The sequence below is a fragment of the Balaenoptera ricei genome, chromosome 14, assembly GCF_028023285.1.
Source record: "Balaenoptera ricei isolate mBalRic1 chromosome 14, mBalRic1.hap2, whole genome shotgun sequence".
NCBI lineage: Eukaryota > Metazoa > Chordata > Mammalia > Artiodactyla > Balaenopteridae > Balaenoptera > Balaenoptera ricei.
Window position 1 is genome coordinate 88,831,990 of NC_082652.1, and position 17,955 is coordinate 88,849,944.

At 35.9% G+C, this 17,955-nt stretch overlaps 1 protein-coding gene across 1 annotated transcript; it reads left to right on the forward strand.

Moving 5' to 3' along the window:
* Positions 1-513: 513 nt before the first annotated feature.
* LOC132347383 (HIG1 domain family member 1A, mitochondrial-like) lies at positions 514-17,479 on the forward strand. Its single transcript, XM_059893800.1, has 4 exons — positions 514-562; positions 9,650-9,743; positions 16,569-16,702; positions 17,388-17,479. Exons 1-4 carry the CDS (start codon positions 514-516, stop codon positions 17,435-17,437), a joined length of 327 nt encoding a protein of 108 aa, XP_059749783.1. The 3' UTR covers positions 17,438-17,479.
* Positions 17,480-17,955: the final 476 nt, after the last annotated feature.

Consider the following 17,955-nt stretch of genomic DNA (forward strand, 5'->3'; position numbering starts at 1 on the left):
GACAGGAAAGACCAGACAAACTTCAAAGATACTTAAAGAGGAACTTATTTTGTTGAAAGTTGATCAGCTGTAGTCTGAACTGATTGAAGCTAAAAGAAACATTAGGAAACCCTTGAAGCTTGCAGAACAAGAGATGGGAGGGTGGTGGTTAGCATTAACAGCAATGCGGAATTTTAAAGTGGATCCAGAAAACTCTGCTTAGCAAAAGTGCCAGAAATTTAGGTAATTTCCTGATTCACAGGCCAAGAGCATCGCTGATATTCGATAGGTTCAGATTAATTAGACCTCTGCTTTCTGCTCTTACTGGATAGTTTCTCTCACACCAACCTTCCAAGCAGCTGATCCTGTTCTCCCCACGCTCTTGCGGTGGTTTGTGTGAATACTCGATGACTTTCTTCTCCTCAGCAAGTGACGATAAGCCTCTCAGAGTCAGAGAACCATTGTCTTTTTGTTCATCACTGTCTCTCTCGAGATCTGGCATGGTGTTCAGCAAAGGTTGAATTGCAAGAGTGAATGGTGAACTTCCCTGGCAGTCCAGTAGATAAGACTCTGCGCTTCCAAGGTAGGGGGGCGTGGGAGCGATCCCTGGTCAGGGAACGAGGATCCCACATGCCATGCAGCATGGCCAAAAAAAAAAAAAAGAGTGAATGGTGAGTGGTTATATTCATTTACAAGAAGGTAAGCTGAGCAAGACCACGACCGTGGAAATTAGACGACCTGGCTTCTGCTCACCGGCTGGTCTCACCTCTCAGGCACAGTATCTGGACCACTGTTCTCTTTTCCAACCACCAGCAGCAGGCCCTCCTTCTTGGAAGACCCTTGACAAGCCTCCTTACCTGGAAAACTAATTTTCCTTTGGCTGCCAGCTTAAGAGTCATTGAAGTGGCACAGGCCTCATGACCAGGAAAACTGCATTTGATCCCCGCCTCTGCTGGAGAACAGGTTTGCCACTGCGAGTTCATAAGAAGGCGATGTATATAAAACAACCAGACCAGTATCAGGCATGTAGGAAATATCTTTTTAATTTTCTTAGGGAATTAGCTGCTTTCACGATACTCAATTATATTTATATTATACAAGTATAAATATACTTTACATCTCTACATAGCTTGAATCTATGGTACTGTAATTATCTATTTACTTGTCTTCCTCATGAGAACATGAATGTCCATATTTAAATTTCTAGGTCACAGGACAGGTGTCTGGCACAGAGTCTGCACTTTATAAATATTAATTTAATGTATGAAGCCATGATTGAAAGATTAAGTGGACATGTAAATATTTTTTTAAATATAAAAATGAGAAAATTTTTACATAAACACAATCAAATTACTTTACTGCAAAGCTTTATTATATATGTATAACATGTACATATATAATTACACATACATGATAATACTTCAAATATTTACCATATTTATTTTTTTTGTTGCTAGTCAAAAGTCAAACTAATAAACACTTAATTTTTACCAGGAGTCTGAGAAGCAGTACAGCAAAGTGTCAAACTGTCATAAAGCTGTGAAATCTATGGGTACAGCATTACTTCTATTTGTTAATTAAAGTTTTAGACTTTAAGTTTAGATTCATTTCAGAAGCAATATGTCAAATTATTTCAGGTTGGAAGACAGTACAAACAGTCACTTTATTCTGCGATGCTTTGAAAGAATGTGGGCAGGAGAAAAGAGATTTTTCTTCAAGAATGAAATTGAAAAGCTGAGTTTCTTGCTGCCAGTAACTATATTCTCATATGTTTCTGAATACCTTTCTTATGAAGGAGGATCCAGGAAAAGACTGAAGGAATGACAGTGACCTAGCAGATCTCTAGAGTTAAAGAGAAAAAGCAAAACCACTGCTTGATTTTCATCTAATAGTGTAGGTTGAGAGAATATATTGCCTGCAGGAAGCTATGAAAATCAGCTGAAGCCTCAGGACCATGAGGTGGAGAACAAATCCCCAGCTTTCAATGTCAAAGGTAGTTGGTGGAAAGTAGCTGAGGGATTAAAAAATGTTAAGGGAAGATAGATTTCAGGAGGCCAGAAGTTACTGAACAAAGCAATGAAACTAAAACTAAGTGTTTCTCCCAGCCTAAAGATAATTTAGAGAAAGCAGGAAGGAGGAGGGAGAAAAAAAGATATTTTAGAGAAAAGAGAAGGGGCTGGAAAGAGGGAGAGAGACAGAGGAGGGTAGTATGTGCTACTCTAAGTCTGGAGCTGTCACTGGTACTTTTAAACATGTTATTATATAATTTGCACAAAAACTCTGTAAGGTGGGTATTTTTGTTCATTTTCCTTTTTTTTTTTACATATACTGACACTAAGATTCAGAGAGGGCAAGTAACCATGAGACCTATAAAGTTCACAGATATTTTGATTGTAAAGCTCGAATTCAATGTGTTGGATGACAAAAACCTTTCCGATTTCTATGATTTTAATTAAACATTTTGAATAACACATTCTGGTCCTTGAATGTCATTCTTAAAATGGGGATAACTTTCTGAAACATTCCTCCTTTACAGGATCAGTTTTATAGAGAGGAGAGGAGGATTATGTCATTCTCTCCAGCTGTTTGCTCCCTCTTTCTTTGTGAGATGATTTTACATCCCTCCCCACTGATTCTGGGTCTGGCCATGTGACAGGTTTGGCTGATGGAATGCAAGCGCATGTGGTCTAAGCCAAGACCAAGCAGAAGCGTCAGAAATATCCTCCAGCTCTCTTGTTTTTTCCTCTCCCATGAGAATAGCATATCTTCAAAAAGGGCTCCTCCTCCAGACTAGCTTCCGGAATGAGACCCATGGGGAACAAAAGTGTAGGAGCCGACCCACCGCCTCTGACATGAAAGGAGAGCGAAAAATAAGAGTTTGTTTGCATGAGCCACTGAGTTCATGGGTCATAACTTACTGCTGCTAAGCTATTGTAGAAGAAAAATGCCCTGGTGCTGGAAACCACAAGGATAAAGTTAACCATCTTGATGTCAGCCTAGAATATTTTAAATGCTCATTGGCCCCTTGATATAAAAAGAGAGAAGAAATTAAAACTAAGCATAACTTCTTATTTAAAATATGTATCTATATCATTTGATGAATAATATAATGAATATATATTCATTCACCAAATGTACGTTGTTAGCCTGCTATGTCCCTGGAGCTATGTTAGAGACTGTATATATACAGAGAGGTAATCAAAACATACCATAAATAGCGCCTGCCCTCTATGTTGTTTTCAGTCTATAGGGATGACTCTTTTCTATACTAATTGTTGGCATATTGGAGTAATGCTTATCTCAGTAGGGAGGCGAGTCAAGGAATGTGGGAGTGAGCCACCCGATAGAAACACAAGGAACGTGGATACTGAGCCCTGAAGACCAGTAACAGTGTTTTAGCCAAAATCAAGGTTAAACAACAGGGGTAAACAGGAAAAGTGGATCCTACAGAAGTTATAGCATTAAGTAACCAAGATATAATTCTCCCAAGAACACAATAACAATTTCCTTTTTTTCTGAGATAATTGTTTTATTCTTTAGCTTTATACATTAATACTTGGCATGACCTTGTTGAACATATGTGAAGGCAAACACCACCAGGTAGGTTTCCTCTTGGGCATTCATGCAATTCTTCACCGTCGTGATGATTTGCAAAGGATTCAGCATTTCAAGTAAAAGAGGCAGAAACTAGGTGTTTTTGGCATCATTTTAAGTGATATTCTTAATTGCAAACGTGCTGCCGATATGTTCTCCATGACACCATGTGGGAAAGGTTCACTACAAATTTACCATATTATAGGCCTAGTTCTTTTTCATGCTATCTTTGGAAATACTGTACTCAATATGTTGTATTTTGAATTCACAAATCAGTCTTCACTTACATGTAACAAAACATTGTATATAATCTGTTTTAGTCACAGATAGGCAGCATGGTATGTTAAGTGTTTGATTAGATTATTAAGAGTCAAATTATCTATTTCTGTATACATTGATAGTAACTCCATTCAATAATAACTTGGCAGCAGTATTATGGATAAAGATTCTTTTATTCCTCAGAGACATAGATAGAATGGGAATAAGTAACACCCGTAATAGAGAGAAGGCTGTTAATCTTTATTTAGTGGATACTGATAGATGGGCCTGAATCTCATAATGGTACCTGCATTGAGCATTTAACAGCAGGTTTTGTTTTCAAAGAACTTCCTCTGCATTAATCTTTATGACAGCATCAGTGACAGTGCTATCATTTTATATGTTTAGGTTTGTATACTCTGCACACAAGAAGGTGTGTTTTTTCCATCATGTATAGTTCAATATGCTTCCACCTGGTACATAGTAAGACCTTAGCTTTATAATCTATGATTTTAAAAAATCCAGGCTTTTTAAATATGTGCTAACCTGAAAGTGTTATTTTCATGTTCTTGTACTACATTACCTATCACAAAAAATATATGTAATTTCTTATAAACTCAGTGGGCTCAAATGTTGTATGTTCTCAATAAATGGTAGCCGTATTAATAATAAAAAGTGAAATACATTCTCTAGAGTACAGACTGTAAAAATATAATGATATGTAATATACCAATGTTACTGTCAGCATATTTAAATCCTTAGTCTCATTCCTAGATATTGATAAGAATATTGTTACTATTTCAGTTTTTATGACATCAAAATCCTTTTGCATATTTGTGCACGATTCACCTCATGTCAAAGCCAAAGGCACTACTTGATCAGAAAAAGCATTTAGGGAAACTTGTTCATTTTAGATACACAGGCTTCCTTGCACATGTTGAATATTTCTCTGATGCTTTCTATTTTTTTTTTCCCCCTACAGTTAACTGGGTTGCATTAAGCAAACTTATTGGAATATATATAATTTTAAAAATTTCAAGTGTGTTCCACCCAATGACCATTCTGTTTCTTTCAGAAAAGAATCACTGCCCCTCTACTGGCAATACCAGGACACAGGACAAATCTTCCACCTGTATTTAGTCTGGGTTGAGTCAGGAAAGTAGAATTTCTATAGCATTATGAGAATAAGGAATTTACTATAGGAACTGGGGATTCCACAGATGTGAGAGGAGATGAGTAGTGCAGATCAGGGAGGCAGCAGCTGAAGGAATGGGGACATGTTCCAGAAGGACGTAGGACTGAAGCACAGGGGTCAGAGAGAAGGCAGAGCTCAGGAGATGTTGGCGCCTCCGTGTCTGGTCACCACCGCGGAGAACTGGGAGCTTGTAGACATGGCCCAGTAGCTGCTGCATCTGCCCACCGGGACCTCCTGAGAAGAATGACGTCCACTCCATTCCTCCTTCCAAATCCTATGCGAACTCCTCTCATTGACAAACTCTAACCCTGAGCCAAAGAGGGAAGGAGTACTGTGAAACCTAGTTTTCAGTCCTAGTAGAGAGTGTTGGTGGTGCTTCATTAAAAACAGACAATCCAACTTAATTCCTATAAAGAGAAACCAAATAAATAACTCACTGTTGATGAGACAATTAGTTTTCATAGAGATGAAGATTCATGCATATTATTTTGTTTTGTTTTGTTTTTCTTTTTAACCCTCCCAATGGTTTTAAATCCTTCCCTTGGCATTAGTCATATAGGGTCACTGAGCATCAATTCCCTGAGGAAAAGCATGGGGTTACTTATATCCACCTTATAGTGAGGTTCTGAGAATTGAATTAGATAATGTATATCAAACAGTAGCACATCTCCAGGCCCAATACATGAAGTCATCATTTTGATAGAAATGAGTTTGTCAGTGAGAAACGTCTGGGAGTCCCTGTATTTATTGGCTCTGTGAACTGGATAAATCAGTTGACTTCTTTAAGACTCGGTTTGCTTACCTGTAAAATGGAGAACATAATAATATCTTCCTTCAGAATTACAGTCAGGATACCATTAAAGAAAACAATGTGTGTCCAAGAATCACTTTATAGTTAACCTTATTTCATAGTAACTTGTCATTTCCGGGAAGAATGCTCACTCTGACATGAGAAAACTAGGTGTCTATTGCTGAGAAATCAGATCCTCCTAACAGATGCACATGTTGTTTTGCCTTTGCTCTGACCAAGCTCCAGCTCCTGCCATAATGTAATCTGAGCACGGCCATCAGGTAAATTGAAAATACTCTATGGAAAGCAATGAATCTAGTCTGGTTCTAAAAGGGTTTTGTTGTCATTGCATTGTTGTTCTTAAAAAAGCACAATTTCTAAAATAACTTCTTCGATAATCTTTAGATACATCCTTTCAGAGCTTGACAAGATTGAGCCGTCTATTTGCAAAGCATTGCACCAAGAAATGTAATGGTATCTGAAAAAAAAATACAAGCATCTGAATTCAATCATTCTTGGTAAACTTTGAGAAGAATGTAAATCTCTAATCTTTTTTTTCCAAGTCCATCATGAATAGTTGAAAGATTTCCCTGATTAAAAAAAGAAAAAAACTAATAGAAAAAATGAAATGGTATACTCAAAATGTTTTGCAGCTCTTTTAAGCTTGGCTGTGCTCTGCATGCATTTTTAGAATTCCTGCTTCTTATATATTTTTCTGCTCTTCACACTACACCCTTTTGGTCCAATACTTCCTTCACAAACTCACTCAAATTTGAACCATAATTGCATATGGATACTTTCTCTCAGTGTAGGTTGCTTTTTTCAAAATTTTTTAAATTAAGTTTTTCTCAGTGTAGATCACTCTAATATACACTCTCTACTTGTTCATCTTGATTCTCTTAGCCTACTAGCATTAGCTTGCCCTACGATTATTCCTCTTATTATGGAAAAGTTTTTCATTCAACCAAAAAGTGTTAATTATGCATCCAGCATATTCCAGGAATGATGCTATCTTCTGGGGTTACAAAAAATGAAAAAGTTTCTTCTTTCCCTCAAAAAGCTGGTACACCAGTAGGAAGAAAAAATATAAAAATAAGCAATTTAATTAAATATGTTAAGGTAGACTTCTACTTCCAGAGAGAGAGTAAGACCAAATATTCATCTTCCCTCTCTACCAATCCGCTGAATAATGAATGGCATAGGAAAAGAAGTTTACACTGAAAGCAAGACTATAAACAGGTAATAATTCCTATTTAAGGAATTTTAGAAAGTGTAAGTTAATGATAGGATTTGTCAGTGATGAGAACTCAAGCGAGATTTGCCAAATGGGAGAGACTCCTCCAAAGACATATACAGCCAGATGCGTAGGCGTGTAATGATATTCCATATGTGCAGGCATGTTTTTCAGAACTCCCCTCTTCACTCTGGTTCTGTAGATGCCAATGGTTTTGTAGGGTTTTCCAGAGAGTCTTGAGAATTGCAGAATCTTCTAGACATCAGAGCTCCTTTGGTGCTTCAGGCTGAGACCTTTGGTGAAACTTCTCTGAACTCTGCTCCTTCAGGTTTTTCCACAGCTTATTTAAGACCTTAATTCCTAGCTATGTCTTTCATGACTTGGATATTTCAAGTGGCTTTGATTTTCCTGACTGCTCCCTGACAGATCACCACACTCCATCCTCTCTCACCTGCCCTGTCGATGCACTAATGTCTTCTAGTTGTTCCCCCGACCTCAACACTGACACTTGTATAAACTGTTCTCAGCATAGCAACAGAGGAGACCAGGTAGAGCTTAGCCATATTCGGCTCTCTTAAAACCCTTCAGCCCCTTCCCATTTCTGTCAGACTAAACTTTAATTTCTTAAGTTTTGCTTGATCTCCCTAACTGATCGCATCCCCACCTGCTTCTCCCTTTATCTCTTACTGCTGTCACTCCCTCAATCCATTCCTCCCACACCGTCCTCTCCAACATATCAGGCAAACTTTTTCGAACTCCAGGAAATATCCCCCCTCAGATATTCACAGCTCACTATTTTACTTCATTAAGACTTTGGTCAAACATTACACTACCAGGGATGCTCATGTCTTTTCCTCATAAAATACCAATTCTGTATCTCAACACTCTCTGTCCCCCCAGTATGCCTAATTTTTTGGGCAAGGCACATTCATAACATGACAAATGGTTTTTATCATTATTGTTGTTGTTTGTTCTTTACTGTATGTTTCCTTTAACTAGATTGCATGGCACAAAAGAGTGAATATTTTTATCTATTATAAGGTTGTTATGAGGATTGACTGGATAAATACCTGTAAAAATATTTAGAACAGTGTTTCACACAAGTTGAACACTCAACCATGGTTTCTTATTTTTAATACTTTAACGCGGAGCTACGCTTTCACTGGTCATTGCTCTTTTGAGACAAAGCTCTTTCTTTTTGTACCTTCAGAAATGGCTAAGTTGGCTAGACTTACTAAGAAAACATGAATATGTACAGGTGAGTGTTCTGGGAAAAATCCAAATTTAAGTAGTATTGAGAATATTTTTTTGTATGAAATGAGTTTATCATAACAAGCTATAGTTTCATCCAATTAAGCCAGAAAAATGGATCTTTCCTTCTGTATAGTCACAAACTGCAGGGAATCAAAATTTAACAGACCCCAGACTGAGTCAAATTACTCAATGCACCTGTCAGCCACATTTATTTGTCTCCCTGTTCCCTTGAGATAAAAGTTTGATGATGGTTGACTTTAGAAAGATTAAAATTCTTATCACTAGGTGGTTAGATTTGAAGTCATTCCCTGTGAAAAATTGAAGTTATAAAATTTTAACTTTCTAAGTTCTGTGGCTGATTAGTTAGAATTTAAGTTATTAACCCTCCTAGGAAATTCTCTGAAACGTCTAATAGACCAGGGTAGGGTCTCTAAGCTCTCCTGAAGGCACTGGCCAACCATTTTAAAAGGGGCTTTATTCCCAGAGAATAAAGAAAAAATTTAAAGATCCACAGGAATTGATTTTGGTCCACATAAATAAATTAAGAAGAGTTGACTAGAGCTGTTTAGGTCAGGAATATAAATTAGAAAGAGGACCCATGATGCCTTTTCATTTCACTGTCATTTTAATAGAGCTGATATTCTCCCTTTTAAATCCCCATGAGAACTGAAGAACACCCACCCCATGAAAGGGAACGTTTGCTCATTATAAACATGTGTATCTGTTCTCATACATAATTGAATGTCTCATGCTATAGAACTAATATTCCAGAAATAATTTAGCCAAACACTTCATTCTTGTGTGAAATTTTATTAGGCAAAGTTGTCATAAGTTAAGTAAAAGAATCTCAGGGAAGAATTTTAAAAAGCCCTTAGCAAGGAAACACATTCCAGTTAAAATCAATCATAATCCTCAGGTCAGGAAAACAGAAGACATGGTAGATATATCAACAGAGAGACTGTGATCCTGGGAATCTGTTACACAGGTTTGGAAGACTGGAAAAATGCAAAGGGAATAAGGAGGTAGCCGATATTAAGCCATACAGAGCCTGGCTTGCTCTAGGACTGAGGAAACAACGGAAATGAATGGAAGTGTTCAGAATCTAGAATCCAGAAGGAGTCCTTCCGAGGCAGGGCTCAGAGTTGTGAGGAGGACACGCCGAGCTGGTGCAGATGTTTCTGAGGGGGAGCTGGGAGGCTTGGTCTCCAAGGGCTGAAGGAGGCTGGAGGCTGCCAGTGAATCCAAGTTCTGTTTCTTAGAGGATGTTGGCAGGAACAGGAGGCAAACATAGAAGTGTTTCAGGTCCTCATCTGTCTTCCCATCTTCCTCTACTGCCCTCTGTTAGGAGACCTGAGCGGCGATCAGCTGGCAGAGGAAATGATTCATCTGCAGAGTCCCAGCCCTACCAATTCAGAGCAGAGTCGATTTGAAGATGAGATGTAACTTCTTACCAACCAGCACAGTCCTTCAAAAAATGACGCCTGTTTACAAGTGACTAAAGGATAAGCCCAGGCTCCGGAAATATCTATATATATCGTACAAAAGTCTCAACATAGCTGGGAGAAAAACCTTGGCTATAAAAAAGGAGTACTTGTAGAGAGAGAAGGCATTTTCTTACAAGTGCATGAATATTTTATAAAATACTTCAATATTATCAGTTAACAAGAGCTCATTACTCTTTTTTTTTAACACAAAAAGACTGTCCTTTCAGAAAGTTAGGCAAGTATATTGTATGAAACTATGTCCGTAGTATCCATCTTAACAAGAATGATCTACTTGGAAAAGCTGCCACTTAAAGAGTGATTTTTTAAAAAGACACTTTTATTCATAAAGTTAGCGTATGTAAGAATATAAAAATTTAGAGAGACCCATGGTTTGTAAGTATACTGAATTGATATGTATTTCAAGCAATTCTGTTTAAATGTTATTCTGGATTTGTGTGTTCTAAAACTTACCATTTTTGTATTTTGTGTATGTTTATTTTGAAAACACAACCTGCAAATTAAACTTTTTATAAAAAAGGAGGAAGATAATGTGCCCATCACAATGGTTATTAAACCGTACTTCTTTAAGTTTACTTTTGAATCTGGCTTAATTCTGTAGTTTCTAGAAGGAAAGGCTAATGAATATAAGACACGTGTCAGGTCAGGACAGTGCTTCTCTGTGACAAGTAAAGGAATGTATTTATTTATTTAAATGTAACTTTTGTCCTCATTTGCTCACTTAAGCAGAGCCGTATTGACTATGCACTTAACAGTTATTTTGAAGGATCCCCAAATTGCTCATTCCTGATGCCTACTTTCAAATCCTTAAATTCTAGAAATTAACAGTTCTCAATTACACATCATTAATAGCATATCTGTGTTGATGTCTTTTCCAGTGTCAACCTCATTTATGTCAGGTGGTGGCACACTAAGAGCTAAGAGGAAACGGCTAACCTCATTCTCCCCCATCTACTAACCTCTACGCTCCTTCCATCTGGTCCTGTCCTAAGAATCCGTCCTAAACGGATGTCACCTTTGAAAGGTGAGGGCTTTTCCCGAGTTGTCTAAACCCAAGGTTGATCACGGAGGTAGAGAAGTCCATATTTTTGTCAGCAATGACTGGTTCACAGATGGACAAAAGTCAGGCACAGAGGAGACATTTTGCCCACTCTGGAGTACAAACTGGTAAGACACAAATGTGAAAACTAGAGCCCCCATATTGGTACCACCAATTTCATGTTGTTTGTTTATGGATGGTGTCATCTCTGATTTTCAGAGCAACTTTCATTATTGGGTATAGACTCTCTATTTTAAGGATAAAGGAAGCGAAGCTCAAAGGATTCCAACAACATCCTTAAGAGCAAATGAGAAGTATGAAGTGAAACTAAAATTTGAAATTGTCCTGTTGAAAAGCTATTTTCACTGCATTGCACCACATTTTTGTACCATAATTATGGTGATGAGACTGCAGTCATCTACCTACCTATTTGCTTGCTTATCTCACTATTAGGCTGTCATGCGAATGTATACCAAACAATTGTCTGGGATTGAAAAACAGAATTTTCTGTCAAGTGTTAGTATTTCTGTTGGTACTTGATGACTAGGGCTTCTGGGATCACTTAGGAGCTCTGGAGTTCAATGTTGTTCAATAAGATGATGCAATAGAAGAAGCACTGGGGAAAAATGTCATTCAAGTGAAATAAGAATCAATGGGCTCTGGAAATCATACATTTCACTGTGGACAAGAGGAGGCTAGAAGTTATTTTTCATTACTGCTCTGTATACGTGATACATTTGTCCCATGTCCATTATAAAATGAGGTTTACACATGACTTAGGAAAAATGATTTATTTATAATGTATCATAGGGTATAAAAAGTATCTTCCAATGCATTGTCATTTGGTCCTCAAAAGCTATAGGGTGGAGAGAAGTTGCTATAATACATATTTTTACAGATGAGAAAACACAAAAGTATGGAATATATGTATCAACTTATTTCAGTGAAACGTACTGTTTTGAATATTAAAGGGTTGTATTCACATCGATAGGATTGCTGGCTGATTCTGGGGTTAATCAGCTTGAGTTCAGACCTGGATGTATCATTCTTTATTGTGCAATCTTAGAAAAGCTACCAAAACTCTCTTCAGTTTCCTTATAGGTACAATGGAATAACAATAAAACAACCATAACAACAAGTATTATTATTATTAATAATAATAATAATTGCTAAGAAGACGAAAGGAATACTTACATGAAAAACTCTCAGAATGGTGTTTAGCATACAACACTCAGTATTTTGGCTAGTTACCCAACCATGATCTTGAAATAATAAAAAAATGGTAGAAAATAAATAGAAAGTAAGACAGATATTTCTGGATATCTAACAATCCATCGGTTATTCTTTTTTAATATCTTGTGTCTGTATTGTTTTGATTTCCTTTATTTATTCCAGTTTCACTTAGTTTAGCAAATACACCGCTGTCAGAGGATTCTACTTATAGTTTTTCAGCTCAACTTTGCTAAGAGACATTAAAATTCTTTTTTGACTAAAACGTGAAGTCTTTTGGATGGCATTACCTGCACTCAGAGATCATGATGTAAACGCCAACCTGCTCTTCCAACTATATTGACTATTATTCCTTTAGTCTAATCCTATGCTCCAGCCAACTCAAATATTTACATGGCCTTGGGAGACTACTCTCTGCTCTCATTTCTCTAGGTGGAAATCTCTCCCTGCTCCACCATTTGACAATTGTTCTCAATCTTCAAGACCTGCTTAGAAGGACAACTATTCATCAAGCATCTCTTGATCTCTTTGAGAATATATTTTACCCCCTTATCTATGCTACTGACTTCTTTATTATAAAACATTCTTGGTATTGTATTCTCTTGACAGTTGAATATATTTCATCTTCCATGCCAGATTAGCAGGAAGCAACCAATTAACTTTTCAAGATGGAAAGCTTAGCAAATAATTTTGAGCTTCATTTTCCTTATTGAGCTCTGCTAAGAACACTACCTTCTATAGACCTCCATAATTATGCTCCCCACTAGTTCTCCACCTTTTATTTTCATCCCCAAAGCACTTAGGAAGAATCCTGGTATATAGATTGTACAGGCTCAAGAAAAATGCTGGCTATATTGATATTAAACTTAACTCATGAGAAAGTGAATAAAGAGCACAAATTTTATAATATGATATAATAAGGAAAATTTTATTTTAAATAATTTATATGCTATGTTTTCTGACCACTTTTACATTTTGTGTCTAGATCTGTGTCTATTAAGAAGAAGGCAAAAAAATTTTTTTTTCCAAAGAATGAACCAATATAAAACGACATGCTTCAGAGTTTGGAGAGGTGATAGAAGTTGGGGATAAACAGGAACATGTTGGCTGCACAATTATGGACACAAAGAAGTGGTTTAACTTTATGATCATACTAGTGCAGGAATAAGAACCTTCTGGAAACCAACCCTAGTAAGTTTGAAGTCTGAGGAATTAAAGGCATACTAAGAAGGCATTTACTTCTTTAATAACACATAAGAAAGTACAGAACCAGAGGCCATAATAAAAAAAAGCTGAGATGTTACAAGTGCCTGACGTCAGTCACCTAGATTTGTTATTTCTATCACACTGTTGGGTTTATTTGAATAATATAATTCAGTTAAAGAAATCTGTAGTACAATTTAAACAAACTCATTAATAAAATTAATCAGGATAATTCTACATTAACAAAGGGCTCTGATTTGTTGAACAAGATTATTTATAAAAACACATCTCTGGTTATTTTAACAATATATTTTATTCTGTTACTTAATTCCACCTTTAAGAGAGAAACGGGAATTATTAATTAAATGGATAAGAAACTGATAATTAATTCAAGTCTGATTTTAAAAATTATTTTATCTATTTGACAATTTTTTGGATGGACACTCTGGGCCATTAGTATGATCCCAAAAATGAGCCAAAGGAGGAAGAATGTACAGGTAGGCATGACACAGAAACTAACTCACTTCAGTGAAGTTGGACAAAACTGAGACTCACTTTTCAAATCATATGCATTTCACATTCATAATATTTTCATGATTTTATTTATTTAACCTCCCTCCAGAGTTGGAATCTGACAGGATTCATTTTCATCATTGAAATATACAAATTTCATAAGAAGATAAAACGCTATTATTTATTTTACCACCAAAAGATAATTTGTCATTAATTTAATTAAGGAATAGGAATCAGTATCATATTTTGTTATTTATTAAGATATTCTTAGGTTGAGGAAAATCCATTCGTGGAATTTTAAAAATGCTATCAAATTTGAGGAAAAGCCAAATTCCTAAATGAAAAATATAGAAAAAGTTGATTCAATATTAAGTGAATATTCAAGAAATGTCAAAGGTCTAACTTTATTAAATGCTAAGAATAATGGTTTATGGAGTCATTGAAATAATTTTGGTGAAAAAAATAATGCAAAACAGAAAAGCCAGCATCTCCACAATGTGGACTGTTCTCCTTTAAAAGCCCAAAGACATTGATCTCCAATTAAGTTTACAGTCACATTTTAATTATCTAATCAAATGGAATCGAATTACGGTAAATCAAATATTACATATGTCTATCTTCCAATATGATGCATAAAAATGGCTTGTGTATAAAATCAGGTACATAAAAATCATATTTCCAAATCAGCATGCCAACCTTGAATTAGGCAACTAAAATGCACTTGGACAGAAGTAAAAAGCTTAATTCAGGGTTTCATAGGTGTTGCATATAATCATGATATGCCTCCCAGATTTTGAAAGTGAATTCAAACATAGGGAAATGAGACACAAACAGCTATTTTCAAATTAACTACCATGGTGTGTAATTACGCTATCAGAAAGCATGAGATTAATAAAGGACTCGTGCAAGTAATATTTGAATTCACTTTATCAAAAAATATAACTATTTATTAAAATAACTTGATTTGAAACATCTTGAAAGTCTTGAAATATCTCATGCCTTATCTACATGTGTCCCCCCCACTTGAATATAAACCAAAGGTTGATATTCAGGTGACAAGGTCTGATGTAGCCAGTAAACAGGAATTTTTAATGTGTTGGTAGATTTCAATACTGGCTTTTAAAGACCTTCCTTCAGGAAACCCCCAGCCATCATGGAGCCCCTATACACTCAAGATCCAGCATCTAGAGCTGAGGCAGGGACAACAGGATGCTTCCAGGCCCCTGCCTCAGAGCCATCACTATCTTGTTTTCTGATTAGGCAATGCCCAATTATACACTGAGTTATACATTCTCAGTATTACCACTGAAGAGGCCTATTCTTCATTTCAATATTTTTGTTTTCCTATGGAGCTGTTGTGTATTAAATATATGTAAGCAATCTATCTTTATCATTATACTTAATGTAGTTGGATTTATTTTTTTAAGTCCTCGATTTCTGGTGCAAATATCCTTTCAGCAGTGAACCAGCAGATCAGAAGCATTCTGCTTATTTAGGAAGAACTGGAAAGAGGAAAGTCCTGTGGACAGCTGAAAGGACAGTGGATAGTAAGTGGTTCACATGTATATCATCCTTTTTGAGATTATTCATTCAAAGTGTACAGGGTCTTATGAAGATTTCTAAATAGAGACAGTAATATAAAACATGGCTAATCACTTTAAAAAGTCTCTGGATGCATCAACTTTGAAGTAAAAGGAATGAAAATAGGCATGATAATAAAAGAATTAGTCAAGTCAAACAAAAAAGGTTAAATTTCAACATAATGTATATAAAATATATAGCAAAACAATAGAAAATAATCTTTCTTTATAAAGTTCAATATATTTTTTCTATTTACCAGTTTATCAGATTCTGTGGATTGACATTTTTTCAATACAGACTATTCAGAATTGCTATGATAATTAATTTTTCTATCAGAAAATTTTTTCTTTCCCATTTATTTGTTTCTGTAACACATGTGAAGTTGAATTCCTAACAGGGATGTATGTGAATAATTCATCTATTGGCTTTCTGGAGCTTGCTTGATTTACCAGGTTGGCATTGTGATAGACCAGATGGCTATGTGTTTGTAGGACAAAATTCTGTAGAATTCAGCCGTTTGGGAAATGCTGGTAAGCAGATTTACAGTAATCTGGGTTTAGAAATTATTTTCTGAGAATACACATTCAATATTTTAAAAGTACCCACTCACTAAATCAAACTTTATAGAGTATGTAATTCAACAGCAATTAATTATAATATTATTTTCCTTTATTTATATTAAACACACCATAATTAGTAAGCTTTCAGGAATCATATATGTGCCTGAGTATAAGGACAACTCAGCATTGTGTAATTTGGGTCATAAAAGGTCTTGTGATTTTAAAGCATTTAAAAAAGACTTTCCTATTCTAAAAGGAGAATATATTCCATAAAGTTTTTTTTTTCTGTTATACTCACAGTTATGGTTTATTACAGTCTGTACCACATTAACTGATTGCCTTCGGGGATGGAAGTAGGACAGAGAAGAGCTCCCCTGGCACGCTTAAAGGAATTTATTTACTGGCTTCACAAGCCCACATTTTAAAGACGATCTTAGCTTTCTGGATCTGCTACTGTTTGCTTCCAATTGTGGATTTTTAGTTCTGAGGGGGAAAAATTAAAACCTCAATTTGTATGTTAGCTGGTTAATGGTCTCCTAAAGCATCCTTATAAAAAAAAATAGAACATTGATGATAAAATCATCTTGATTCCCTGCCCCCATGCATTTGACATACTTGTGACTGTCTGTTTCACAGGAATGGCAGGATTGCAGCAATCGTTGCATATGGATTATATAAATTGAAGAGCAGGGGCAATACTAAAGTGTCTATTCACCTGATCCACATGCGCGAGGCAGTCCAAGGCTTTGTTGTGGGAGCAATGACTCTGGGTATGTTCCTACAGGATATCTCAAATTTGTGGTTCCCCAGTAATGGATTTCTTTGTAAATAAAACAAGATAGATACTTTTAGCTGACTTTGAAGCAGTTTGCAAATATCACTTATATTCATTTTCACATAAAAACTGAATTAATAAAAATAGTTCAAGTTGTGACATAGTTTTACTATCTATGATAAAATCTTACTAAGGTTTTAAAGAAAGAAAGAAAAGATAGGACTGCCCTTCACTGAGTTTATAAATTTGTTGAAGAGTCTAGATATGTAAATAGGATTGGTAATAAGATCCATCATCTGGGAGAGACATGATTGCTGTCTTGTTGAGTTTTTGAAGGTGGAAAAGATATTACATGCTTTTATAGGCTTTATAATTAATTGACTTTATCTGGTACTATACAGCAAGAGTAACTCCTTTTAAAGTTGCCAGATAAATATTGATATTTTAACAGTCTGAGCTAGTCATACTGGCCTTGAGATACTTGGGAAATTGTGTAAAAAGAATTTTAGAAATTTGAATTGTTTAAGAAAGCAAGAGTGTTAGCAACGTAGGGCCTTGTTCCCCTTGTAAGTATTGTATGCTAGCAAGGGTGCTACTTTTAGCTACTTTATGAACTGTTTTTAATTTTCTAATACTGAAAAAAAATATTTAAATGCTTAACTAGCATTCTTTTTCTTTAGGTAAGGGCTATTCCATGTATCGAGAATTCTGGGCAAAACCTAAACCTTAGAAGAGGAGATGCTGTCTTGGTCTTGGTGGTACTTGCTTTAGTTAGACATCTCATACTGAGGTTATATGTTTATGTTGAATATAAATTCTGTGGGTTGGACAATAACATGGTAATTTGAATATTGGCTCCCTTTCTTGCAGGCTTGATTTGCCTGGTGACCAAGTTACTGGTGACTAGTTCACTAGCTACGTCATTCAGATTAGCACAAGAACATGTCACTTTTAAATGCGCTTGATAGTGGTACAATGTCCACTTTCTTAAATTCTTCTGATAAAATTAGTTGTAAAGAGGACAACATGCCCATCCTGAAAATGCTCCCAGTTGCTGCAGAATATCATATGCTTTTTGATATAGGAATAGGAATCCTATTTACCCCAGTTAATTTAACTCTTTCTGACTGCCTTGTGGACTAAGTACTCCATAAAGTTTTAGAAATCAAATTTTGAAGAAGTATGTCTTAATACTAAAGGACATCCTGTAGCCTAAAATGTGGAAAGAGTAGATATAAAGTGTGTACT

Bases quoted from the DNA above. Each gene is read 5' to 3' on its own strand.
- LOC132347383 (XM_059893800.1), top strand. From the start codon at position 514: ATGGTGAACTTCCCTGGCAGTCCAGTAGATAAGACTCTGCGCTTCCAA. The intron at 9,744-16,568 runs GTAACTTCTTAC...TCTGTTTCACAG, and splicing joins AGTCGATTTGAAGATGAGAT to GAATGGCAGGATTGCAGCAA. The intron at 16,703-17,387 runs GTATGTTCCTAC...CTTTTTCTTTAG, and splicing joins TGTGGGAGCAATGACTCTGG to GTAAGGGCTATTCCATGTAT.